Source organism: Cetorhinus maximus, chromosome 9 (genome assembly GCF_964194155.1).
Source record: "Cetorhinus maximus chromosome 9, sCetMax3.hap1.1, whole genome shotgun sequence".
Classification (NCBI taxonomy): domain Eukaryota; kingdom Metazoa; phylum Chordata; class Chondrichthyes; order Lamniformes; family Cetorhinidae; genus Cetorhinus; species Cetorhinus maximus.
The window spans coordinates 56,165,736-56,185,434 of record NC_135887.1 but is presented as its reverse complement, the minus strand read 5'-3'; the positions used below and the strand labels follow the sequence as shown (position 1 = coordinate 56,185,434).

The 19,699-nt window shown below is 45.7% G+C and overlaps 1 protein-coding gene across 1 annotated transcript in view; it reads right to left on the bottom strand.

Moving 5' to 3' along the window:
• Positions 1-10,976, bottom strand: part of LOC144684673 (myosin regulatory light chain 2B, cardiac muscle isoform-like) — a 33,565-nt gene extending 22,589 nt beyond the window's left edge. The window contains exons 1-4 of the mRNA XM_078548764.1: positions 10,850-10,976; positions 10,554-10,640; positions 10,033-10,108; positions 9,817-9,918 (exon numbers count right to left, since the gene is read on the bottom strand). Coding sequence (XP_078404890.1) covers positions 9,817-9,918; positions 10,033-10,108; positions 10,554-10,640; positions 10,850-10,852 — 268 coding nt within the window. The 5' untranslated portion in view covers positions 10,853-10,976. The remainder of the gene's footprint in view (positions 1-9,816; positions 9,919-10,032; positions 10,109-10,553; positions 10,641-10,849) is intronic.
• Positions 10,977-19,699: the final 8,723 nt, after the last annotated feature.

Below are 19,699 nucleotides of genomic sequence, written 5' to 3'. Positions count from 1 at the left end.
CTCATATTCTAAGACTGTGATTGAAATATAGAGGAGTTGCTAAGAGCCATCTATCTGCTAAAGATCAGATCGTGATCTGCAATAAGTTTCATTAAAACATCAGGCCCTCTTTCTACTTAGAAGTATTTTACTCTTTGTTAAGAGAGATTTTGATATTTTATTTCATGTAATTTGAAGTAACTTCAGAGGGAGAACTGAGGTTTTTATAACACACCTCCTGCAAGTCTCAAGATCTTCGCAGCCAATCAATCTTAGGTCTGAAGTGCAATCATGGGCGGAATTTTACGGCCCTATCGCGGCGGGGGCCGGGCTGTATAATGCAGTGAGCCGTTCAAAAGTCCAATGACTTCAGCGGGAAAAACCCCGCCAGCGGGAGGTGCCTTAAAACTCCACCCCATGTTGTTTTGTAGATAAAATAACATCCAATTCCGACACAGAAAGATCCCACAGAGGGAAAACGAGAGGATTGACAAGCCAGGCTGTTTATTTTGGTGCTGTTCGGGGAGGGAGAGATGTTACACCAAGAGCACTGTTTGCTCTTGTACCAGTAAAATTAAAATAGAAGTTTTCATACCTTATAATTCCAAAATGAAGGCCTGGAGATAAATTGTCTATGAAACAAGACCAGGTCAGTTGATCTGGGAATTCATCAGGATGCCATGCTTTTGTTTTAGGTTCTAATTAAACTGTACACAGTAAAGGCATTAACAGCTACTTGGAAAGTAATCACCCAGGAAATAACTCTTTATTCACAGCTGGGTAGCTGCCTTGATTTCGGAGGCCTTGGAACTGTGTTGGTATTGACAAATTATCTGATCAATTTTTGTTCCAGTGAGAAATCTGAACTCTGAATGAGCTGCAATTTGCAGCATTTATAAACAACATGACATCTGAAAGGCCACTAATCTGCTAATCTGTTACATCCTTGCTGTTTATTCCAAAGAATAATTTCTCATGGACTGATTCCAGCATTAATTTTTCAAATAATTGTTGGGAATTTTTTTGAGGTATCTCCCAGTCGGCTGTCTTAACTTTGACAGATCCAGATAGATTGACTAAATAGAGTTTCTGCTAATTTTACACCAAAGTTCCAGCTGTCTATCAAGAGAAAGCTCAAGGGAATTCTTGGTGACTGTATTAATTGTCATTTTTAAAATAAACCTGACCATGTAATTTTAGTCTATATACATCAGTGGAAGCTTTTCAGATTTTGGGTGGGATGGGGAACATGCATATGAACATACATAATAAGAGCAGAAGTAGGCCCCTCGAGCCTGCTCTGCCATTCAATAAGATCATGGCTGACCTGTTTGTGTTTCAAGTTCCACATTCCCATCTACCGTCGATAACCTTTGATTCCCTTGCCTAACAAAAATCTATTTACTACTTTACTACTTAAAAATATTTAGTGATCCCGCCTCCACTGCCTTCTGAGGCAGAGCATTCCAAAGTCACACAGCCCTCTGAAAGAAAACATTTCTCCTCATCTCCGTCCTAAAAGGGTGACCCCGAATGTTAAAACAGTGCCCCTTAGTTCTGGATTCACCCACAAGAGGAAACATCCTTTCCACATCCACCTTGTCAAGACTACTCAGGATCTTATATACTTTATCAAGTCACCCCTCACTTTTCTAAACTCCAGTAGAAACAAGCCCAGTCTGTCCAGCCTTTCCTCATAAGACAACTCACTCATTCCAGGTATCAATCTAGTAAATCTCCTCTGAACCATCTCCAACACATTTACATCTTTCCTTAAATAAGGAGAACAAAACTGCACACTGTATTCAAGATGTAGTCTCACCAATATAACTGAAGCATGACATCCTTATTTTTCTGTTCAATTCCTCTCATAATAAAGGATAGCATTCCATTAGCCTTATTAATTATTTGCTGTACCTGCATACTAACTTTTTGTGACTCATGCACTAGAACACCTAGATCCCTCTGCACCTCAGAATTATGCAGTTGTTCTCCATTTAAGTAACACTCTGCTTTTTCAATCTTCCTGCCAAAGTGAACAACTTCACATTTTCCCACATTAAACTCCATTTGCCAGATCTTTGCCCACTCACTCAACCTATCTGTATCCATTTGCAACCTCCTTGTATCTTCTTCACAACATACTTTCCTACCTATCTTTGTGTCATCTGCAAATTTAGCTACCATGCCTTTGTTCCCCTCATCTAAGTCATTGATATAAATTGTAAAAAGTTGAGGCCCCAGCACAGACCCCTGCAGACTCCACTCGTCACCTCCTGCCAATCAGAAAAAGACCCATTTATGCATACTCTCTGCTTTCTGCCAGCCAGCCAATCTTCTATCCATGCTAATATGTTACCCACTACACCATGAGCTTTATTTTCCTATATGATGGCATCACTGGCTTTCCACATGATGGCTTCCATGTTATACAACATTTATCCTCTTCCTCCTTCAGGTCCCAAGCCCAAGTGACCATGGACTTCCATTGGATTGGTCCATGATTATACTTGGCAAAGCACTGTAGTGGTTACCTCACCAGGAAACTCCCACCAGGTGTATTGGAAGGATTTACAAGCTAACATGCACCCTGTTTGGCCATGTTATGAACACGCCTTCTGTGACCATCAAATTCTGACATGCGACTTGAACCCAGAGCATCTGGCCCAGAGTTAGGGACACTACCCACTGCACCACAAGACCTCCTCACAACAGTTATAGAGTCATTATTAATATCGGGCACCTGATTGAATTCACTGCACATAGAAACCACACAGGTCTTAGACTACAAGCGGCTCAAACTGCTTCTAGAATTTCCTTTATACTGTGGCACAAAGTAAGGTTTTGAGGAAAAATGCCATCTGTAACACCAAAATCCCCATGGAGTCAAACTCCAATCTTGAAACTCCACTTGATCAACAGAAGGATGAGGACCTGTTGAAGAAAGAGTGCCTCTGTTGATTATAAGGCATTTACTTAATTTATCTAGTAAATGCAAATCCCCAAAGCCAAGCAATAGCCCCCTTATTTTCTGAGTTTAAGGTGATCAGTCAGTGCTTGGTCTGTAGAGGGGACACTCCTCAGTAATGTGCAGCATTGTTTGTGTCTCTCCACAAATGCATAAGGGGTTTGTACTGAGGCTTCAGTGATGGGGAGTGGCCGCTCATGGGCCCTGACCATTTACAGAGCAGTATAATTAGCCATAGAAGCAGATCACCTGCACCCTAGTCCTTCACCAAGAGATTTTTCCTACCACTCGCAGAGACAAGTTGAGATAAGGGAGGCCATTCAGCCCACTTAGTTCAATCTTCCACAGAAATCTACACTTCTCCTATTGTAGTATCTAACCACCAATACTGCAACTGGGAAGAACTATGTGGGATAAACTGGAAAGAAGGGAAAATAAAAAACAGCTTGATCAAGAAGAGAACAATAAGTAACATTGCCCTTATTCTTGGATAAAACAAAAGCAAAATACTGCAGATGCTAGCAATCTGAAAGATAAACCAAAAATGCTGGAAATACTCAGCAGACCAGGCAGCATCTATGGAGAGAGAAATATTTCAGGTCATTGGGCTTTCATCAGAACTGGGAAAAGATAGAAATAATAGGATTAATAGGAAATAATAAATTAAATGATAGGATTAATAGGAATAATAGAACTAAATAGGATTTTAAGCAAGTGAAAGGGGGGAGGGGTAAAAGAACAAAAGTGAATGTCTGTGATAGGGTAGAGTGAAGGAGCCATAAGATCATAAGATGTCGGAGCAGAAGTAGGCCGTTCAGCCCATTGAGTCTGCTCCACCATTCAATGAAATCATGGCTGATCTGATAATCCTGAACTCCACCTTCCTACCTTTTCCTCGTAACCCTTGATTCCCTTACTGATTAAAAACCTGTCTATATCAGCCTTGAATATACTTAATGACCCAGCCTCTACAGCCCTCTGCAGTAAAGAATTCCACAGATTGACTACCCTCTGAGAGAAGAAATTCCTCCTCATCTATGTTTTAAATGGGCAACCCCTTACTTTGAGATTATAACCTTTCGTCCTAGACTCTCCCACAAGGGGAAACAACCTCTCAGCATCTACCCTGTCAAGCTCCATAAGAATCTTACATGTTTTAATAAGGTCACTTCTCATTCTTCTAAACTCCAATGAGTACAGGCCCAGCCTACTCAACCTCTCCCCATAAGAAAATCCCTCCATACCTGGGATCAACCTGGTGAACCTTCTCTGGACTGCCTCCAATGCCAGTATATCTTTCCTTAGATAAGGGGACCAAAACTGTTCACAGTATTCTAGGTGTAGTATAACTAGTGCCTTGTACAGTTTTAGCAAGACTTCCCTATTTTTATACTCCAATCCCTTTGAAATAAAGGCCAACATTCCATTTGCCTTCCCTATTACCTGTTGAACTTGTATGTTGCCTTTTGGGATTCATGCCCAAGGACTCTGAAATCCCTCTGTGCTGCAGCTTTCTGCAGTCTTTCTCCATTTAAATAATATTCAGCTCCTCTATTCTTCCTGCCAAAGGGCATAACCTCACATTTTCCCACATTATATTCCATCTGCCAAGTTTCTGACCACTCATTTAACCTGTCTATATCCCTCTGTAGACTCTTTGTGTCATCCTCACCACTTGCCTTCCCACCTATTTTTGTGTCATCCGCAAACTTGGCGATAGTACATTCATTTCCCTCATCCAAGTCATTAATATATATTGTAAATAATTTAGAGATGAATGAGAAAATGGTTAGTGTTGCAGGGCCAAAGGGAGGGGGAATGGGACAAGTAAAGAAACAAAAGATGTGTCTTGAAGAGGTGTGAATGGCAGAATGATGAACAGATGTCCTCCGAAAGCAAAAATAAGAGCAAAACAAGAGTAAGAGCAAAAATTGCAAAGAAAAGGAAACAAAATTGGGACAGAATTTATGGTCTGAAATTGTTGAACTCAAAGTTGACTCCTGAAGGCTGTAGATTGTCTAATCGACAGACGAAATGCTGTCCCTCAAGCGAGCATTGAAGTCATTGAAACACTTAAGCAGACCAAGGACAGAGCTGCGGATAACAGGGCAGGCGTTACATCTCCAGAGTTTTCACGAGAAGGGGGGAAGGTGTTGGAAGTGATTGAGGACTGGGGTCAGGTATCACAGAATGCTGAACAGAGAGGGGAGGGGAAGATGTATTTGGTGTTTGAATCACACTGGAGGTGACAGAAATGGTGGAAAATGATCAGTTGAATGTAGAGGCTGGTGGAGTGGAAGGTGAGAATAAGGGGAACCCTATCATGATTCTGATTGGAGCAGAAGTGCAGGAAATGGTATGGACACAGTCCAGGTCCCTGTCAAATACAGTGGGGGGAATCCTCAATTGAAAAAAAGGGAAACATATCAGAAGCACTGGTGTGGAAGGTTGTATCATTAGAACAAATGCAACAGAGACAGAGAAACTGGGAGAATGGAATGTAGTCCTTACAGGAAGCAGGGTGTGAGAAAATGTAGTCGATGTAGCTGTGGGAGTCCATGGGTTTGTAGTGAATATTAGTTGATAGCCTATCTCCAGAAATGCTGACAAAGAAGTCAAGGATGGGATGGGATGTGTCAGAGATGGACCGGGTGAAGGTGAGAGATGGGTGGCAATTGAAACAAAGTCAATTAAATTTTCCAGTTGATGGTGAGAGCAAGAGGTGGCACCGATACAGTCATCAGTATACTGGAAAAAGGGTGAGGGAGGGGGCCTGAGTAAGACTAGAATGATGAATGTTCCACACAACCCACAAAAAGGCTGGCTTAGCTAGGATCAATGGGTCTTAACATATTTCATTTGGAGGAAGTGCGTCAAGTTAAAGGAGGAGAAGTTGGAATGGGTGAGAACAAGTTCAGCCAGGAGGAGGTTTGTGGCGGATGGAGATTGTTCGGACCTCTGTTCAAGGAAAAGACCAAGGCTCCTTAGACCATCCTGGTAGGGGATGGAGGTGTACGAGTGATTGGACGTCCATGGTGAAAAGGAGTGGGTAGGGCCAAGAAATTGAAACTGTTAAAGTGAAGAACGGCATCGGAAGCGTCATTGATGTTGGTAGGAAGAGGCTGGACAAGGGGAGAAAAAATGGAGTTGAGATAGGAAGAAATCTGTTCAATGGGGCAGGAACAGGCTGAAATGATGGGTCTACCAGTGATTGGGGAACTATGAGGTTGAAGGCCATGGAGGGACAATCTCCGGAGGAGATGAGGTTAGTGACAGTTCTGGAAACAATGGCATGATGTTCAGTGGGAGGTCATGGTACAGGTGGAAGTAAGAGGAAAGATCTGAGAGAGTTGGCAATCAGGCTCTGCCAGGAGAAATTAGAGAATTATTGGAGCAGGGAATGATTTGGCCCAGGGTGGAAGCTGAGGCAGCAACCGCTGCATATTTTAAGTGAAAATGAAATAAACGTTAGAAATAAAGATACAAAGTTTTGGGGAGACAGGGAGATGGTGACATACACCCATTAGCCTCTTTCTGTAGCCTTCAATCCTTTTATATAAGTTCTTGCAGTTTCAGCTCACTTTATACTGAACACAAGAGGGTTAACAATTCACAGCGATTTAATACTGTAGCCTCGAGGTGACTTGTGGTAATATTAATGGTTCAATGCTTAATGTGTTTGTAATGACATTCCACAATGGAACAGAGGATTTATCTCTATTTAAAATCATAGAGTCATAGTCATAGAGTCATAGAGGCCTACAGCACTGAAAAAGGCCCTCTGGCCAATCGAGTCTGTGCCGGTCAAACAAGTACCTAACTATTCTAATCGCATTTTTCAGCACTGGGCCCATAGCCTTGTATGCCATGGCATCGCAAGTGCACATCCAAATACTTCTTAAATGTTATGAGGGTTTCTGTCTCTACCACCCTTTCAGGCAGTGAGTTTCAGATTCCCACCACCCTCTGGGTGAAAAAATTATTCCTCACATCCCCCCTAAACCTCCTGCCCCTTACCTTAAATCTATGCCCCCTGGTTATTGATCCCTCCACCAAGGGGAAAAAGTTCCTTCCTGTCTACCCTATCTATGCCCCTCATAATTTTATACATCTCAATCATGTCCCTCCTCAATCTCCTCTGCTCCAGAGAAAATAGCCCCAGTCAATCCAATCTCTCCTCATAACTAAAACTCTCCACCCCAGGCAACATCCTGGTAAATCTCCTCTGCACTTTCTCTAGTGCAATCACATCCTTCCTATAATGTGGATTCCAGAACTGCATGCAATACTCTAGCTATGGCCTAACCAGCTATACAGTTCATGCATAACCTCCCTGCTCTTATATTCTATGTCTCGGCTAATAAAGGCAAGTATCCCATATGCCTTCTTAACCACCTTATCTACCTGTCCCGCTACCTTAAGGGACTGGTGGACATGCACACCAAGGTCCCTCTGATTCTCGGTACTTCCCAGGGTCCTACCATTCATCGTGTATTCCCGTGCCTTGTTTGTCCTGCCCGAGTGCATCACCTCACACTTATCCGGATTAAATTCCATTTGCCACTAATCGGCCCATCTGACCAGCCTGTCTATATCCTCCTTTAATCTAAGCCTATCCTCCTCACTACCACCCCACCAATTTTCGTGTCATCCGCGAACTTACTGATCAACCCTCCTACATTCAAGTCTAAGTCATTTATATATACCACAAACAGCAAGGGACCCAACACCGATCCCTGTGGAACCCCACTGGACACAGGCATCCAGTCACAAAAACACCCCTCGACCATCGCCCTCTGCTTCCTGCCACTCAGCCAATTCTGGATCCAATTTGCCAAATTGCCTTGGATCCCATGGGCTCTTACCTTCATTATCAGTCTCCCATGTGGGACCTTATCAAAAGCCTTGCTGAAGTCCAAGTAGACTATGTCAAATGCATTGCCCTCATCTACACACCTGGTCACCTCTTCGAAAAATTCAATCAAATTGGTCAGACATGACCTCCCCTTAACAAAACCATCCTAACTGTCCTTGATTAATCCCTGCCTCTCCAAGTGTAGATTAATTATATCCCTCAGAATTGCTTCCAATATTTTCCCCACCACTGAGGTTAGACTGACTGGCCTGTAGTTCCCTGATTTATCCCTTCCCCCCTTCTTGAATAACGGTACCACATTGGCTGTCCTCCAGGCCTCTGGCACCTCTCCTATGGCCAGAGAGGTATTGAAAATTGTTGCCAGCGCCCCTGCTACCTCCTCCCTTGTCTCACTCAACAGCCTGGGATACGTTTCATCCAGACCTGGAGATATATCTACTTTTAAGCCTGCCAGACCACTTAGAACCTCCTCCCTTTCTATGCTAATTTCTTTAATTATATCACAGTCCTTCTGCCTGATTCCTATACCCACGTCATCCCTCTCACCTGTGAACACCGACACAAAGTATCCATTTAGAACCCTACCTACGTCTTCCGGCTCCACACACAAATTACCACTATGGTCCTTAATGGGCCCTATTCTTTCTCTATTTATCCTCTTACTCTTAATGTACTTGTAAAATAACTTTATTTTACCTCCCAATGTTTTTTAATGCCCCCTTTTTGCTCTCCTAATTTCCTTTTTAAGTTCCTCCCTACACATTCTATACTCCTCTAGGGCTTCTGCTGTTTTGAGCCCTCGATATCTGCCATAAGCCTCCCTTTTTCTCTTTATCCAATCCTGTATATCCTTCGACATCCAGGGTTTCCTGGATTTGTTGGTCCCACCCTTTGTCATTACTGGAATATGTTGGCCCTGTACTCTCCCTATTTCCTTTTTGAATGAGTCCCATTGCTCTGATGCAGAATTACCTAAAAGTAGCTGCTCCCAGTCCACTCTGACCAAATCATATCTGATCTTATTAAAATCGGTCTTCCCTCAATTTAGAACTCTGATTTCTGGCCCATCCTTGTCCTTTTTCTTAACAACCTTGAATCTTAAGGAGCTCTGATCACTATCTGCCAAATGCTCCCATGATATCTCTACCACTTGCCTGGCTTCATTCCCTAAAATTAAGTCCAGGACCAAAATCAACATGTAAACACCTCCGGTACAAGAATGGGTAAAGGAAGATCACATAATCCGATTGCTAATATAGTCAAGTTATTTTACTGATATTATCAGTTAGTGAGGATGTCGAATTCCCCCTGAAATAGTGTTCTTTCTAACACAAGAACATTATTGGACTAGAAAAAAGTTCTTTTACTCCGCATTAAATCAGAATGACTGTGGTGTCAAAATGTGAAAAATGCTAGACTGCACTTTGAGCAAAAACTAATGAAACAATTACAGAAATGGGGGCAAGTATAGATTCTGATGAGCAGTCATCGGCCTGAAACATTAACTCTGTTTTTCTCCACACATGTTGCCTGACCTGCTGAGTACTTCCAGTGTTTTTTTTGTTCTTATTGTAATTATGGACACTGTTATACTGAACATACAGGATAACGTTAGCAATAGTGACAAATATACTCAATGTCAGCACTTTATTAAACCTTTGTCACATCCTGTAATTTATCATGAGGTCTCCAATTGTAGTAACTATGGTTTTATTTAGTGTGTAATGTATCTTTAAGAATAATACCTGATAATGAAGATCCCATGATCTGTAATAGCCAATAGGAGAGTAGCACATGCTACCACCCCCCCCCCCCCCCACCCTCCAGCAGTCAGTGTAGAGTTGGAGTTGAAAGTAGAGGTGTAGTTGTTGCTGAGTAAATTGTAAATAAACTTAATGTTTAATGACACTCAAGAAGTGTCTACAGATCAACTCCATCATTAATAGCACAACTCGGCCACCCTACATCACCAATTATTTCTCATTCTTCTTACCTTTCAGTTTCTCACCGAACATGGTCAGAAAGACTGTGAAGTTTATTGCTCCCGGGGCCTCACCCAACATCGCGTCCAACTCTTCACTTTTCTCCGTGCGGCCTGGTGGTAAACCAGTTGTTTGTCATTAGTTATTCTAAACTTTAAAACATGAATGCACTTGACAGACACATATTTTATAAAAACCCTCTGAATTGCAAAGACATGGTTCCTTACCCAGAGCAGCAAAGGTGCCTCTCAGATCCTCTTTATTGATGAAACCGTCTCTGTTCTGATCCATGATAGTGAAAGCCTGTAAGAAAATTGAGGAGATTGGAGTGTGGGCCAGCAGAAAGCTGAGAAAGACACCTGACAGGTACTTTGTTAGACATTGACGCTTTATATTTTACAGGACCAGTATTGTCAAACCAGTGGACACCGCCTCATGTAGCCTTTTCCCTAACCATAGCGTACATTGAAATTGAAAACGGGAGGCTCTTATCAGAACCATAAGGCGTGCAGAAAGGAGCAGATCACCTCTATAGTATTGTCAAAGCATAACACAGCTCAGACTTTTAACCTGTTTTGTGCTGCAAAGCGGAATTTGCCATGCCTCTTTTCATGACTGGTGTTTAGGATGAGAGCTATAGGGGCTGATTCCCAGCTTCTGGTCAGGCACGGTCTGATGTTCGAGTGTAAACTGACTGAGGAATCTGGTTTCTAGGTTCTGGTTCTGCACAGGGCAATCTCATACTCACCTCTTTGAACTCTTGGATCTGCGTTTGGTCAAACATTGAGAAGACATTGGAACTTCCCTCCAACTTCTTCTTGGCTTTCTTTGGAGACTAGAAAACAGATGAATGAAAACACGGACAACTTCAAACTCTCAGATAAACAGGAAGAGGAATAAAGTTCAGGATGAAGAGAAAAGAGCAGAAAGCAGGGAAAAATAGAAAACAGGGTTGGTGTGAAACTAGAAAACAGCAGTTATACTCTAAGATGGTCACTAGAGGTGAAAAAGAATCGGAAAGATTACAAGATCCTGGCTGCCTACCATCTTGATCTCTGTATCCCCTCAACAGTGAGACAATCCAGACAAAAGAAGGTGCGACTATTCTCTTATATATAGATTCTGTGGGAGTAAAAATATACGTGTTCCAAGTTTAGATACTGGAGCTAACTATGGCAAGTGTTCAGGTCGGTAATCTAATAGGCTCGCTATCTGAAACACGCCTGACCTTCAGACCACAAAGGGAGAATGGTGGAGCCTTTCAGAGAATTCGGCACATGGGGTGGTCCCGGGACACCGGCTCGCAACGTGTCACCCACTAAACCTCTAAGCTGAGCAGACGAGTGAGGGACGAGGAGGAGAAGACCCGGCCATGCACTTCCAGCCACCTTGCCTTTGGTTCAAGGCCGAGTGGGAGTGCAGCATCCCCCAGGATGGCCGCTGGAGAATGCCATTCCTTTATTCACTGGACATTTCCTCTCTCCAGTTTCTTCATTCACTCTTTCAGATCTCAGGTTGAGCCTCTGCAATGTGGCACTCAGTGTACCAGGTGAGATCTCCGAATCATTGCCCCCCCCCACCCCCCACATCCCACCCCCCACATCCCTGTCTATTTCCAAAATAACTTTATAAATATCACATTTCAACTAACAAAGTAAAATGAGTATTTCCTGCTGAACTGGAAAAAATAACTTGAAACTTAAAATAGCACAGCAGGAATGAGCCATGTGCAAATGTGTAATGTAATATCTGATAGGGATTCCATTCTATTGTTCTCGAAAGGACTTTGTTACCGAGTCCTTGACCACGGGAACAGCGCCAGGAGCCCAATATCCAGCGCCTAATATAGTCAGAATAGGGATGGTCAATGTGTTTGTAAACCAACTGTGTCTGAATGATGTAATTAATATAGAATGTAGACAGACCGGTAAAATCAGCATCTAAATGCAAGCATGCATCAACAACCATCTGTGTAGTGCCAAGTGCCAAATTAGACAACATGTACCAGGCTTTTTTATCCTTCGTAATTTAGTTTGAGATTTCCTAAACAATTCCTTGATATTTCTGTCTCAATGATTGCACCTCATGGTTCTATTCTGCAATGATGACATCCCAATGTCTCAGTCATCTGTCTAAAACGACTGCTAGTTGTCAATTAGGCAGCCTTTCATGCAACTGAGATCCTGCAAAAATGTCATGTTTCTTCAGGATTTAGATGATATCCCATAGTTTCTGATGTTATCTGAACCTTCAGTTGTAACTAAAGGCTTTGTTACCTTCTGTGGACTGTTTAATACACTGGTTAATGTAAATGTGTTTCAACTGGTTTGGAATTAAGAATAATAAACTATTTTGCAATAACAGAATCTTTTCATCTTCCTGCTTTCCTCATCCTTTCCTCTATCATAAAGCGGAGACTTGCTACCTGAGCACTATCAGGTCTCCCACACCCAGCCACATTCTCATTCTTTATGCCTAGGCCTGTACAGTGGAGCCCAAAGATCTGTATGTATGATTGGAGTGAGAAGTGTGAGGCCAGGGCAACACCATTTACAGGCTTGTAATTCCCTGCAAGACCATTTCTGCCATTGCTCCACTCTGTGTCCTCCTGAAGTGTTCGGTCCAGGTGCCAGGTCCCGGCCGCAACATCCACCCTCTTCACTGGCACCATATCTAAATGAGTTGGTAAAGGAGTGAAGTTTCTGGGACGTGCCTTCTCTCCATGAGATCATTTACACGTGGATAAAAGAGCCGGCACCCAATTGGTAGATGTGAACCATGGGGTAAATATGATGGCAACTAGTGTTCAGTTACCTGCACCTTTCCAGAATCTCCTTCTACTCTTTGTCAAAGCTGATCACCAACACCTTTTCAACTCCAACCACAGCAGGAAATATCAAACTGAAAAAGGGGTTTCCCTACGGGGATTTCCATCATTTGTTCTCCTAATGGAGGAAAATAGAAGGACCAGAGGAAGAGGGAACTCAGCAGGGCACATTTCTCCACCACATCGTGTTAACTCAAAGTTATTACAATGACACAGCTCTTTCTTGAGGCTTTTCCCTGCCTAGTTGATGCTTTGCAACTACAAAGCTGAAAATAAAATCTTTTTATTAAGAGCTTCCATCTCACTGAGGAGGCTTCAGGCCAATTCACATCCAACAATCTGTTCTGAAAACTCTGCTCACATTATGATAGCTGTGACAAATTGCACTGAGCAGTTGAGACAACCCGCAGCATTTTTAAAAAGTCAGTTCGTCGTGTCGCCCAATGTCCTTTTAAAAATTCCAAGATGTGGATCCAGATCCAGATCAGCATCTTCACCAAAAACAAATCAGTTCTGCCTTAACCATGTACCCTATCCATGTACCAAGTTTGAATGAAATCCATCTGTTAGTGTTGGAGATATATTGTTTACAGACAAACAGACTAACAGAGGCAAAAAACATCACCTCTGCCCACCTTCAGTGGTGAAGGTAACAAAGGAATATTTTATTATCCATTCTTGGGAGAGTGGCAACACTAGCAAGGCCAAAATGTATTGCTAATCACAGAGCTTCCCTTGATAAGATGGTGGTGAGCTACCTCTTAAACTGCTGCAGTCTATGTGGTGAAGGTGCTCCCACAGTGCTGTCAAGGACTGTTAGGAGTTCCAGGGAGCAATGCAGCCCAGAAGTCATATAGTCCTGGCAGACATGCAGATGAGGTAGTTACGCAGTTCAGGAAGACATGTAGTCCAGGAAGCCGTGCAGCTCAGGGAGCCGTGTAGCCCAGAGAGCTTTGCAGCTCAGGGAGCCATGTAGCCCAGGGAGCCGTGCAGCTCAGGAAGCCATGTAGCCCAGGGAGCCATGCAGCTCAGGGAGCCTTGCAATCCAGAGAGCCGTGCAGTCCAGGGAGCCTTGCAATCCAGGGAGCCGTGCAATCCAGGGAGCCATGCAGTCCAGAGAGCCGTGCAGCTCAGGGAGCCGTGCAGCACAGGGAGTTGTGCAGCCCAGGGGGCCATGCAGTCCAGGGAGCCGTGTAGCCCAGGAAGCCATGAAGCTCAGGGAGCTGTGTAGCCCAGAGAGCTTTGCAGCTCAGGGAGCCATGTAGCCCAGGGAGCCGTGCAGCTCAGGAAGCCATGTAGCCCAGGGAGCCATGCAGCTCAGGGAGCCTTGCAATCCAGGGAGCCGTGCAGTCCAGAGAGCCGTGCAGCTCAGGGAGCCGTGTAGTCCAGAGAGCCATGCAGTCCAGGGAGCTGTGCAGTCCAGGGATCCGTGTCACCCAGGGAGCCATGCAATTCAGGGAGCCGTGCAGTCCAGGGAGCCGTGCAGTCCAGGGAGCCATGCAGTCCAGGGAGCCGTGCAACTCAGGGAGCCGTGCAGCTCAGGGAGCCGTGCAGCTCAGGTAGCAGTGTAGCCCAGGGAGCCGTGCAGTCCAGAGATCCATGCAGTCCAGGGGACCATGCAGCTCAGGGAGCCGTGCAATCCAGGGAGACCTGCAGTCCAGAGATCCATGCAGTCCAGGGGACCATGCAGCTCAGGGAGCCATGCAATCCAGAGAGCTATGCAGTCCAGGGAGCCATGCAGTCCAGGGAGCCATGCAGCTTAGGGAGCCGTGCAGTCCAGAGAGCTATGCAGTCCAGGGAGCCATGAAGTCCAGGGGACCATGCAGTCCAGAGAGCCATGCAGTCCAGGGAGCTGTGCAGACCAGGGATCCGTGTCACCCAGGGAGCCGTGCAGCTCGGGGAGTCGTATAGCCCAGGGAGCCGTGCAATTCAGGGAGCCGTGTAGCCCAGGGAGCTGTGCAGCTCAGGGAGCAGTGTAGTCCAGGGAGCCGTGCAGCTCAGGGAGCAGTGTAGCCCAGGGAGCCGTGCAGTCCAGAGATCCATGCAGTCCAGGGGACCATGCAGCTCAGGGAGCCGTGCAATCCAGAGAACCCTGCAGTCCAGAGATCCATGCAGCTCAGGGTGCCATGCAATCCAGAGAGCTATGCAGTCCAGGGAGCCATGCCTGAATATTATTTAAATGAAGAAAGACTGCAGAAAGCTGTAGCACAGAGGGATTTGGGGGTCCTCGTGCATGAATCCCAAAAAGCTAACATACAAGTTCAACAAGTAATAGATAAGGCAAATGGAATGTTGGCCTTTATTTCAATGGGATTGGAGTATAAAAATAGGGAAGTCTTGCTAAAACTATACAAGGCACTAGTTAGACCACACCTAGAATACTGTGAACAGTTTTGGTCCCCTTATCTAAGGAAAGATTTACTGGCATTGGAGGCAGTCCAGAGAAGGTTCACCAGGTTGATCCTGGGTATGGAGGAATTTTGTTATGGGGAGAAGTTGAGTAGGTTGGGCCTGTACTCCTTGGAGTTTAGGAGAATGAGAGGTAACTTTATTGAACCATATAAGATTCTTATGGGGTTTGACAGGGTAGATGCTGAGAGGTTGTTTCCCCTTGTGGGAGAGTCTAGGACCAGAGGGCATAATCTCAGAGTAAGGGGGCGCCCATTTAAAACAGAGATGAGGAGGAATTTCTTCTCTCAGAGGATGGTCAATCTGTGGAATTCTTTACTGCAGAGGGCTGTAGAGGCTGGGTCGTTAAGTATATTCAAGGCTGAGATAAACAGATTTTAATCAGTAAGGGTTAGGGGGAAAAGGCAGGAAAGTGGAGTTCAGTATTGTCAGATCAGCCATGATCTCACTGAATGGCAGAGCAGACTGGATGAGCCGAATGGCATATTTCAGCTCCTATGTCTTATGGTCTTATGGTCAGTCCAGGGAGCTCTGTAGTCCCGCTGACATGCAACCAGTGATTCCGTTCAGGCCGTGATTAAGTTTAGGAAGACTTGCGGTCCAAGAGCCATGCACTCGAGGGAGACACGCAGTCCAGGGATCTGTGGTTGCCAATACTATACTTAAAAGAGCTGGGGAATTCATCCATCCAGGATGAGTCCCAGACAGCAGCAAGACAGGGCTGTCCCATTCTATCATATTGCTCATTGCCCTGGTTTTAAGGACAATATATGGTTGCCCATGATGCACTGGTCAGCCACTGAATTTTCTGAATGAAAAGGGATTCTACTTTCACTTATCAAAATGTCCTTGACCAGCGACAAGGAACGTTGCATGTCAATGCCACGTTCACAGGCCGGGGTGGGGCCCTCCACCGGGGATACGCCGGCCCAACCAAAAGTTCATTGACGTTTTGCAGGACCAGAAGATCCCAGCGGCAGGCGGGCCAGAAAATCATGGCCTGTGAGAATTATCATGACACTATCATGAGGAACCGCAGTCTCTCAGCTCTATTTAGGGAAGATTGTGGTGTGTCAGGGTGGCTTCTGGGAGGCAAGGCATGCTCGTGAGGTCACTTTGACTGTAAAGATTCACTAGCAGAACCTTACTACAATGTGGTCTATGCATCCGCTTCCTTCTATTGTTTATTCTTTCGCAGGATGTGGGTGTCGCTGGCTGGGCCACCATTTATTGCACATCCCTAACTGCCCTGGAGAAGGTGGTGGTGAGCTGCCTTCTTGAACCGCTGCAGTCCATGTGGTGTAGTACACCCACAGTGCTGTTAGGGAGGGAGTTCCAGGAAATTGAGAGAGGGGAATGTGCAACGAAACCTGGATGTCCTCGTACGCCAGTCACTGAAGGTAAGAAGGTGGTAAAGAAGGCAAATGGTATGTTGGCCTTCATAGCCAGAGGATTCGAGTACAGGAGCAGGGATGTCTTGCTGCAATTGTACAGGGCTTTGGTGAGACCACACCTGGAATATTGTGTGCAGTTTTGGTCTCCTTATCTGAGGAAGGATGTTCTTGCTATAGAGGGAGTGCAGCGAAGGTTTACCAGACTGATTCCTGGGATGATGGGACTGACATATGAGGAGAGATTGAGTCAGTTAGGATTATATTCGCTGGAGTTCAGAAGAATGAGGGGGGATCTCATAGAAACCTATAAAATTCTAATAGGACTAGACAGGGTAGATGCAGGAAGGATGTTCCCGATGGTGGGGGTGTCCAGAACCAGGGGTCACAGTCTGAGGATATGGGGTAGACCATTTAGGACTGAGATGAGGAGAAATTTCTTCACCCAGAGAGTGGTGAGCCTGTGGAATTCGCTACTACAGAAAGTAGTTGAGACCAAAACATTGTATGCTTTCAAGAAGGAGTTAGGTATAGCTCTTGGGGTGAAAGCGATCAAAGGGTATGGGGAGAAAGCGGGAGCAGTTTATTGAGTTGGATGATCAGCCGTGATCATAATGAATGGCGGAGCAGGCTCGAAGGGCCAAATGGCCTACTCCTGCTCCTAGTTTCTATGTTTCTATTTTGACCCAGCGACGGCGATATATTTCCAAGTCAAGGTGGTAAGTGGAGTTCTCTGGTTCCCTTGTCCCGCTGCCATTGGTTTACCTTGGAACTTGAAAGCATAGTCCTTGAAACCTGTCCTCGTCCTCATGACCATGTTTCCCCCACCCCCACTCTAACCTCTCACAGGCAGTGAGTACCAGTCTTTCCTGAAAGCAGTACTAACTGTAGGTGCAGATATGCTCCTGAAGAGATGAGCTCCAAGGTAGCAGCAAGCAGTTAATGTAACAGGGAGGTCGAGTGTTACAATGACGCTGTAAGCTGAGATGTTTAAGAAGTGAGGGGCTGTATACAAGAAGAGATTGTGAAGAGAATTCCAAACAATAGTCCCAGGTACAAGCATTAGATGATCATTAAATCATATTGTAACGTGACTGGAGACCTGGCTTCCACTTAAGGGGAAAATAGTGATCAGGGAGGGAATCCTGATTCTTCGTCTCATCCGACGCCTCAACAAGAAACTTTTTCTTTCTCTCAAGTGCTAAGGAACGCAAGCTCCTACAACTCATCGACACCAACACCCATCTAGGACCCTCCACCCCTGCCTGTCCCTCCGTCTCCACCCCATCTTCCAATCCCAGCCCCGGCCGTGTATTCACTATACCCCCTGACCTTCCCCTCTCCGATGCTGAACGTTCAGTGCTTAGCAAAGGACTTAGGCCTTACGCCCTGATCTCAATGAATTTCGGGCTCGGCACGATGCTGAACTCTTCTTCCGCCGCCTTCATCTCCGTGCCCACTTCTTTGGGCAGGAATCCTCTCCCCGTTCAACGGATCCTTTTACCCACCTCCAATATTCTCCCTCCACCTGGACCTCTCCCTCTGGATTCTTACCTTCTCTTGATCTTTTCATTGAGAACTGTCGGCGTGACATTAGTCTTCTCAATTTCTCTGCTCCTCTCACCCATTCTAACCTGTCTCTCTCTGAACTTACTGCACTCCGTTCTCTCAGGTCCAACCCTAACATTGTCATCAAACCCGCTGACAAGGGTGGTGCTGTTGTTGTCTGGCGCACTGACCTCTACCTCGCAGAGGCTGAGCGTCAACTCACAGACACTTCCTCCTCTCCCTGGACAATGACCCCACCACTGAACATCAAGCCATTGTTTCCAGGACTGTTACTGACCTCATCTCCTCTGGAGATCTTCCTCCCACAGCTTCCAACCTGATAGTCGCCCAACCCCGGACGGCCCTCTTCTACCTCCTACCCAAAATCCACAAACAGGACTATCCCGGCAGACCGATCGTGTCGGCCTGTTCCTGCCCCACGGAACTCATTTCTCGTTATCTTGACTCCCTTCTCTCTCCCCTTGTCCAGTCCCTTCCCACCTACATCCGTGATTCCTCTGACACCTTACGTCACATCAACAATTTCCAGTTCCCTGGCCCCAACCGCTTCCTCTTCACCATGGACGTCCAATCCCTCTACACCTCCATCCCCTACCAGAATGGTCTGAGGGCTTTCAGCTTCTTCCTCGAACAGAGGCCCGAACAATCCCCATCGACCACTACTCTCCTCCGTCTGGCTGAACTTGTTCTCACACTGAGCAATTTCTCCTTTAACTTCTCTCACTTCCTCCAAATAAAAGGTGTGGCTATGGGTACCCGCATGGGCCCCAGCTATGTCTGTCTCTTTATGGGGTATGTGGAACATTCCTTGTTCCAGTCCTACTCCAGCCCCCTCCCACAACTCTTTCTCCGGTACACCGATGATTACTTCGGTGCTGCTTCATGCTCTCGTCGGGACCTGGAAAAATTTATTAATTTTGCTTCCAATCTCCACCCCCTCCATCATTTTCACATGGTCCATCTCTGACACTTCCCTTCCCTTCCTTGACCTCTCTGTCTCAATTTCTGGTGATAGACTGTCCACCAATATCCATTACAAGCCTACCGACTCCCACAGCTACCTCGACTTCAGCTCCTCACACCCCGCTTCCTGTAAGGACTCCATCCCATTCTCTCAGTTCCTTCGCCTCCGTCGCATCTGTTCTGATGATGCTACCTTCAAAAACAGTTCCTCTGACATGTCCTCCTTCTTCCTTAACTGAGGTTTTCCACCCACGGTCGTTGACAGGGCCCTCAACCGTGTCCGGCCCATCTCCCGCGCATCCGCCCTCACACCTTCTCCTCCCTCCCAGAAACATGATAGGGTCCCCCTTGTCCTCACTTATCACCCCACCAGCCTCCGCATTCAAAGGATCATCCTCCGCCATTTCCGCCAACTCCAGCATGATGCCACCACCAAACACGTCTTCCCTTCACCCCCCCTGGTGGCATTCCTTAGGGATCGTTCCCTCCGTGACACCCTGGTCCACTCCTCCATCACCCCCTACACCTCAACCCCCACCTACGGCACTTCCCCATGCATACGCAAAATATGCAACGCCTGCCCCTTCGCTTCCTCTCTCCTCACCGTCCAAGGGCCCAAACACTCCTTTCAAGTGAAGCAGCACTTCACTTGCATTTCCCCCAACTTAGTCTACTGCATTCGTTGCTCCCAATGTGGTCTCCTCTACATTGGAGAGACCAAATGCAGACTGGGCG